Below are 8,817 nucleotides of genomic sequence, written 5' to 3' on the forward strand. Positions count from 1 at the left end.
ACCACGGCGGCGGCGGCCAAAGCGCGCGGCGCGCAGGGCGGGGGCAAGGCCCGGGCGGTGGAGATGGAGAACTCGCAGCTGTGCAAGCTGTTCATCGGCGGCCTGAACGTGCAGACGAGCGAGTCGGGCCTGCGCGGCCACTTCGAGGCGTTCGGCACGCTGACGGACTGCGTGGTGGTGGTGAACCCGCAGACGAAGCGCTCGCGCTGCTTCGGCTTCGTGACCTACTCGAACGTGGAGGAGGCGGACGCCGCCATGGCCGCGTCGCCGCACGCCGTGGACGGCAACACGGTGGAGCTGAAGCGGGCCGTGTCGCGCGAGGACTCGGCGCGGCCCGGCGCGCACGCCAAGGTGAAGAAGCTCTTCGTGGGCGGCCTCAAGGGCGACGTGGCCGAGGGCGACCTGGTGGAGCACTTCTCGCAGTTCGGCGCCGTGGAGAAGGCGGAGATCATCGCCGACAAGCAGTCGGGCAAGAAACGCGGCTTCGGCTTCGTGTACTTCCAGAGCCACGACGCGGCCGACAAGGCGGCCGTGGTCAAGTTCCACCCGATCCAGGGCCACCGCGTGGAGGTGAAGAAGGCCGTGCCCAAGGAAGACATCCACGCCGGCGGCGGCGGAGGCGGCGGCGGCGGCTCGCGGGCCTCGCGCGGAGGCCGCGGCGGGGGCCGGGGCGGCCGCGGCGGGGGCCGCGATCAGAACGGCCTGGCCAAGGGCGGCGGCGGCGGCGGCGGCTACAACAGCTACGGCGGCTACGGCGGCGGCTACAACGCCTACGGGGGCGGCGGCGGCGGCTCGTCGTACGGCGGCAGCGACTACGGCAACGGCTTCGGCGGCTTCGGCAGCTACAGCCAGCACCAGTCTTCGTACGGGCCCATGAAGAGCGGCGGCGGCGGCGGCGGAGGCGGAGGCGGCGGCAGCAGCTGGGGCGGCCGCAGTAACAGTGGACCCTACCGAGGCGGCTACGGAGGCGGCGGCGGCTACGGGGGCAGCTCCTTCTAGAGAGAGAAAGAGCGAGCGAGCGAGCGAGAGAGAGAGATCGCCAAGCCCGGGAGGGAGTGGCTCCTCTCTCCGGGTAGCGCTGGGAAACAAGCCCAGCTTAGGGCGCCCCAACTCCACTCACTCACTCCCTCCTCTAAGGCCCGCCCCTCCCTCCTTCCCTTCGCCCCCCCAAGGCCGCTTGCTTGGGGGTGCTGGTTTGGCCCTGTTCTTTGCCTGCCACCCACCCACCCCCCCTCTCAAGATGGACTCGGCCCCACATACACATTTTTTGTGTTCCAGTCATTGATGGACTCTATTTTTTTATTATTACTTGGACCTTGGTCGTTTTTATACTAGCAAAAAAAACAAAAACAAAAACAAAAAAAACAATGTCTCGTTTTACTTTGTGTTTTTTTTTTTTTGGGTGGGGTTGGGTTAGGGAGGGGAGTGAACTTGCTGATTCTGTAGCAAAAAAAACAAAAAAAACCTGGGTGGGGTTTGGGGTGGGGGGTTTAGTTCATTTTGTTGTAAGGACTTGATAACCCGGCTACAGCGTTTTTTCTATGAAATCTACTCGGATCCCATGCCTGAGATTTGGAAGCATATGTACAAAAATCATTTTTACGTTTTATTTTTTAATAAATCATTGTGTTTGACCGTATATGTCTAACCTTTTTTTTTTCCTAGGATCCATTTCGTACCGTTTTTTGAGGGATTAGTTGGAATTTTCGTGTTATTCATAATTCTAAATGTGTACTTAGTAAATTTTAAAGGGTCCCGTGGGAATTTTTTTTTCCTGTTCCCCTGCTAGTGACGTGTTGACCTTTTCCTTACAAGCAAAACTTTTGAAAGTGGTGGATGTGGCATTTTAAATCTTTAAAAGTTTTCTGTGCATCCATCTCTTGTACTAAACGATTTGTTTATCATCTTGACATGGTTAGTCACTTATTTCTATGAGAATTTACTTCAAAGGATGTACTGTGTAGTTCTAAAATAGTTTTGTGTTAAGCATGTGTTCTCATTCATATAAGCTGTTTAAAATTTTCAGATGCCTAGTTTCATCCTCTTACCGGTCTGTCTGTAATGAATGGTTAAAAAAGTAAGGGTTCTATTTTACCCTTAAACTAAATGCATTTTTGTATTTTCAGAGCAGGTCTAAAACCTTTTCCCCCTATAGCTGAACTGTTGTCCTCATGGAACTCCTTCCCTGAAACCTTTGTAGCACCATCTACTGGCAGAATGGCAGAATATCTGCAGACCAATTTGTTAAAATACTTGTTTAGGACAGTTGCATCAGATGTAGAAGTTCTGCCATGAGAAGTATGTGCAGACTCCGTTACATATTTACTTGTAACTAAGATGGGCTTTTCAGGAATGTAGTGAATAATTCATATCACAATTGCCCTTTCTACATAAGTTTTGAAAATGTAAACTGCTATATGCATAGCTTGGGCAATGGCCCCAAAATGCTATGACAACTCTTGAACCAGCTACGTGTACTGGTATCTTAGGTGCAAGTTGTAAAGCAAAATATCTGTGTATTCTGCTTGGTTAACAAATGTATATTTGTAGCTCTTTCATGCAATAGAATTCAAGTTGTTGTTTATAAAAAAATTAGGAGAAAATTGCCTTCCTGGATAGAAATATAGAATAGCAACGTTTATGGATATCAAATAAAGAATTCAATTCTTTACATGATTGAGTGAGTGAGAGTATGTATAACGTGGTGGGTGGTTCAGAGTACTTTATTCTAGAAGCATTTAATATGAAGTTATTTAATTTTGCAGTTGAAAGCCCAGAGCTGTATGGTAGAGCTTTCTGAAGGGAAGATTTATTAGGATTTAGAAGTTACATATTTTTCTCTCCTTTTGTCACTAATTCTTTGGTAATTCTGGCTAGATTTTTTCCCCTAATTTCCAGTGATTTACTTCGCAAGATGTATGAACGAAGGTCAGCGGTTCTAGGCTAAATTACAGATGTTCAGTCACCTTCACAAATGATAGCTGATGCTTGTTACAAGTCCTTAAGTAAATATCTCTTACCACAAATGGGATAGATGTTTTTGCACTTTGAATAAACTGTCCAATTTTGTGTGTTTAGATGATTATATATTTGTCCTTACACTTTTATTTTTTACATAATGAAACACTACCCGTGGGCTTGCTTATTTGCTATTTATTTCAATGTTTGGACTTCTAGGATACAGAAGATAATATATTTGGATATTATACTTCATACTCTGTCTCTACGTTTTATGGGAAGATCTATTTCTATGGGTCAGTAGGAGCAGTCCACTTTTAGAGGGTCTTCAAAGTCTAGTAAGGTTCTCAATATATTTAGAACAATTATGTAAAGGCATTTCGTGTTACTTAGAAAACCAACTTAGTCTGATTATAGTATACTTGTCATGTATATATGCCTTGTAAATTTGTGTAATCTGGATCAATAACTTAGTGAAGAAAAAGCATAGTGGTATTTAGACAACTGAATTTCTCTGGGCAACTTAATACCTAGGCATTTTTGACTTAAAATTTTTGGACAACTAGTTTTGTGTTTTGGTTAATTTGACCTATAGGAATTGTTTTAGATTTGAGAATTCATGGAAGTGATAATAGTGATAATAGTATTGCATACAATTTTTGTGCTATGCTTTATTCTAATTTGAAAGATTAGCAAAAGAAAAAGCCTTATTTTTGTCTTAGTGTGAAGAGCTTTTGAATTATACATATATTAAATACAGCTTTGATAGTGAATAGTTATTTGTAGTCTTAAAACGTCCAAGAATGTGTAACTTGACTTGGGCTACATTGGTGGTACTCAAGAGCTCTTAGATTGGGGCTCTAACTGAACTTTGAGCCTGGCTTAATGATTTTGTTTTTAAAGAAACTTAAAAGGACTGTGGATGCTTTTGTTTTTGAAGATATCTCTCAAGATGTGGATGTATAAGCTTTACCTTTTAAGTGTGTGTAAGTTGTGTCATATTGGGAATTTGCATTCTATGATAAATTGTGTGCCTGTTTGTTCGGTGATTGAAAGTGGGCGTTAGATTAATTTAGAAAGAATTGTACCTAGACAATGACAGATTTTACCCAGCGGCTGCTAAGGCACTTGGAAGAGTTAAGAGTTGGTCTGGGGGCTGGTGAGATAGCACAGCGGTAGGGCATTTGCCTTAGACGCAGAAGGACGGTGGTTCAAATCCCAGCATCCCATATAATCCCCGGAGCCTGCCAGGAGTAATTTCTGAGCATAGAGCCAGGAGTAAACTCCTGAGCTCTGCTGGGTGTGACCCCAAAACAAAAACAAAAAAAGAGTTGGTGTGGTTTTGGCCCTCAGCATAACACATGACCTTTAAGCCCTACTAGTGGTGCCCTCAAAAAAATGAAACAGATTTTACCTATTTGGTCTATGTGATAACTTAAAATACTGTTGGTGGGCCAGAAGTTTCTTACTGTCTTAAGAAAATTATCCTTGTATTTATTATTAAAAATATTTTGAGATGGCTACTTTAGAATTAAATGTGCGAAAGTCATCTTATTTTGAATTCTTTGTACATAGAACGATACATATTACTCATCGATAGCTTTTTAAAATCAATCTTATGGGCCCGGAGAGATAGCACAGCGGTGTTTGCTTTGCAAGCAGCCGATCCAGGACCAAAGGTGGTTGGTTCGAATCCCGGTGTCCCATATGGTCCCCCGTGCCTGCCAGGAGCTATTTTTGAGCAGACAGCCAGGAGGAGCCCCTGAGCACAGCCGGGTGTGACCCAAAAACCAAAAACCAAAAAAAAAAAAAAAAAAAAAAAATCTTATGGTTAAATACAGCTAAGTCAGTTTATGAAAAGTTTCCAAATTTTAACAGCTGATTCCTCCTGCTATTATATATATAGACTATTGTTATTTTACCTTTTTTGCAATTGCATTTTTTTCTACATATTTGTCACTTAAATTCAATAACTGAAGAAATAAGAAAGATTACTTTGCACTTGTGCTGTTACATTGTTTTGTTTTTACTTTTAGGGGAGAACAGGGCCTCACCTAGTGGCGAGGTTACTCTCCTGGTTCTCCACTCAGGAATTTCTTCAGGAGGTGCACATGGACCATATGGGATGCTAGGGATTGAACCTGGCTTGGCTGTGTACTATGATTCCGGCCTATTTTTGATACTTTATATATGTATTTTCATTTATTATCTTTTACATATTACCTAAGGTATTGCAATTTGTGAATAAGATTATAGGGGTCTTTTTGTTTTAAAGTATTTTTTATCTAAGCACACTTATATTTTAAAAGTAGATCAGGTATGTGACCTAGCTATAGAGTTCATGCTTGAGCCTGGCTCCGTCAGGGCCAGAGTAATAATACAGTGAGCAAGGAATTTGCCTTATAGCCCACCTTGGTTAGGTTCCCCCATATCCTTATTGATCCCAGAAGCTCTGTCAGGAACGATTCCTGAGTGAGAAACTGGCATTGTTTCTCACACCTCAGCATTGGCAGATGTGATCCTAAAACAACAAAGTCATTGTAAAGCAAAAAAAAAAAAAAAAGGTTTTGTCCGGGAGATCAGTGATGGAACACATTCCTGCCATGTTTGATCCCAGCTCAGTGCCCACACCCCTCACTCAACACTCTTAACACCCATAGATATTGAAGGGAATTGTCCTATGCTCCTGAGCATCACTGGTGGAAGCCCCCTATTAAAATAAGGGTCCGGATTGGTAGCACAGTGGGAGGGCCTTTGCCTTGCATGTGGCTGACCCTGGATGGATGTGGGTTTGATCCCTGGCATCCGTTATGGTCCCCGAGCCAGGAGTGATTTCTGAACACAGAACCATGAAATCTCTGGGTGCTGCTGGGTGTGACCCCAAAACCCAAAAAGCTAAGGAAATCCCTTTCTTTTTGTCCCAGTGGCCAGAAAATTGTGTTCTAGGTTTTTGTTTTATACACCTGACAGTGTGGCCACTTTTGAGTATGCTCAGGAGTTTCTGCTGGCAATGTGGTACTGGGGGTTGTATCTGGGGCTCTAACATGCACTCATCCTGTTGAGCTATCTTTCCATCCCCTCTCCGTAGATATACTAATATGCATGGATGTACTTTCTTTTGAAGGTCCAGAATTGGATCATTTATATATTTAGACATAGATTTTGTTTATTTGTTTTTTGAGGGGACCACACCCACTGACACTCGGGTTACTCCTGGCTATGCGCCCAGAAATCGACGTTGGCTTGGGGGGACCATCTGGGACACGAGGGGATCGAACTGCAGTCCGTCCTAGGTCAGTGCGTGCAAGGCAAATGCCCTAGCACTTGTGCCAACACTTCAGCCCTAGACGTAGATTATTTTAAATTAAAGATATCAAGTTTTGTTTAACTTTATATTTGGTACTTGTTCCATGATTAGCATGTTTCCAGTTTTTCTTAGAAATTAAAACATGGTTGGAAAGATAGTATAGATGTTAAGGATCTTGCTTTGTATGCAGTCAGCTCTTTCTATCCCTCAGACCACATAATGGTTCTCTAAGCACTACTGGGTATGATCCCCAATTCTGTCCCAATCAAAAACAACTCTCAGATCTAGAACATGTGCTTTAGATGCAATATGGATTCAAAAAGTATTGTTTAATCCATTGTAGGTTTTGGATATCATTTTTCTGTGATAAAAATAATATTTCAGTTCTTCCAGTTTAATACTGTTAGACTGTTAGTGTTAGTCATTGTGGGTATTCAGTAAAGGCCTTAAAGGAACTTTTATAAGTCGAACGAACTGAAAGATTGTTCTTTCAGTTCATTCAATCAAAATTTAATTTTTTTGGGGGGTCACACCTAGTGGTGCTCAGGGGTTACTCTTGGCTCTACACTCAGAAATCGCTCCTGGCAGGCACAGGGACCTTTTGAGATGCTGGGGTTTGAACCACCACCTGGATTGGCTACTTGCAAGGCAAACACCCTACTTGCTGTATTATCTCTCCAGCCCCTCAATCAAAATTTGAGTGTGACTAAGGAAAGGATACTTGCTTATAGATAATGTACAGTATAGATAATGTACAGCTTGGATGGTGCTAATTTATGGAATTGTTTTGGGGGGAGGGGCCACACCCTGCGGCACTCAAGGCTTACTCCTGGCTATCTGCTCAGAAATAGCTCCTGGCAGGCATGGGATGCCGGGATTTGAACCAACCACCTTAGGTCCTGGATAGGCTGCTTGCAAGGCAAACGGTGCTGTGCTATCTCTCCGGCCCTACTTTATGAAATTTTAGAGGTAAGTATTGCTAATTTAGGGATTAAGGAATTTTAGCTATTTTAGGAATAAATACGAACAGGGGTGGTGATTTTCTGTATTGGCTAATGGAAATTTATTAGGAGATTTGAATTAATTTTCACATTTGGATTAGGCCCATTAAGTAAAGGACCTTATGCCAAAATGCAGAGGACCCAAGACATGTCATTGGGATAAAAGTGATAGCAAGTAGGCTGGGCACTTGTTTTGCACATGGCCTATTGATGCTTGATCTTCAGTACCCCATATATTCCCCTAAGCCTAACCAGGTACGATCCCTGAGAATAGAGCAAGGAATAAATCCTGTGCACAGATAGGTGTGGCTCCAAAAACCAAAAATTTTTATTTCATTGTTACTTTGTATTTTATGATTCATGAACTGATCTAGTAGCAAAAATCAGATTGAGAGGCAGAAATATTCAAGGAGAGTACAGACACTTGAATGCCAGGATTTGAACCACTGACCACCTGCATGCAAGGCAAATGCATTACCTCCAAGCTATCTCTCCAACCCCACACTTGAACTCTGAAGTGGCAATCACTATAGATACCATAAGGAGCACTGAGAGGTAGCTCATAGGACTACAACACTTGCTTTGCCAGGTAGTCCTGGTTTGGTCCATGATACCATATGGTATGAATACCACCAGGAACAACCCCAGAGTACTACTCAATGGCCAAAAACAAAAAGCCAAGCTCCATAGGAGTATTACTAATATTTTGGAGACTCCCCTTGTCAAGTCACAAGTTGTATGTCATTCTTGCATTTTCTTTCTCTAATATGTTTTCTCTATATATTTTGTCTATCTTGTGCTGTATTCTTTTGGTTTTGAGAACACAATCAGCATTTCTTCTGGGCTCTGTAGTCAGTAGTCAATGCTGGGAATTGACTGAAATTTATTTGGTTTTTGGGCCACACCTGGCACACTTGGGATTACTCCTGGTTCTGTGCTCAGAAATTATTCCTGGCAGGTTCAGGGAACTATATGGGATGCCAGGGATTGAACCCGGGTCCGTCTGAGGTCAACCATGTGCAAGGCAAATGTCCTACCGCTGTGCTATTGCTCTGGCCCCCCACTTACATTTTTTAATGTAGGCTTGCTTTCTCAAGCCCATGTTATCTTTGAAACAGGACTTCTTTCTTTCACTCTCACATCTTTCTAAGTAAGTTTTCTTCAATAAAAACTATTTTGCTTCACTAAAATATTTTTTAAATTGTTTTTCACTAAGATATATATATATATTTTTTTTAGGGAGAGGGGGAGAGGGAGAAAGGGAGAGGAAGAGAACTAAAATATTTTTTAATAAAGATAAAATGTACTTTTTTTTGTTTGTTTTTGTTTTTGGGCCACACCCATTTGACGCTCAGGGGTTACTCCTGGCTATGCGCTCAGAAATTGCCCCTGGCTTGGGGAGACCATATGGGACGCCGGGGGATTGAACTGTGGTCCGTTCCTTGGCTAGGGCTTGTAAGGCAGACACCTTACCTCTAGCGCCACCTTCCCGGCCCCTAAAATGTACTTTTTAAGAAAATAATTTGTGTCAAAGGTCTTGAGTGCATGCAT

At 43.2% G+C, this 8,817-nt stretch overlaps 1 protein-coding gene across 1 annotated transcript; it reads left to right on the plus strand.

Moving 5' to 3' along the window:
• HNRNPA0 (heterogeneous nuclear ribonucleoprotein A0) lies at positions 1-999 on the plus strand. Its single transcript, XM_049786030.1, has one exon. It carries the CDS (start codon positions 64-66, stop codon positions 997-999), a length of 936 nt encoding a protein of 311 aa, XP_049641987.1. The 5' UTR covers positions 1-63.
• Positions 1,000-8,817: the final 7,818 nt, after the last annotated feature.

This window comes from Suncus etruscus, chromosome 14 (genome assembly GCF_024139225.1).
Source record: "Suncus etruscus isolate mSunEtr1 chromosome 14, mSunEtr1.pri.cur, whole genome shotgun sequence".
NCBI classification, from domain to species: Eukaryota; Metazoa; Chordata; class Mammalia; order Eulipotyphla; family Soricidae; genus Suncus; species Suncus etruscus.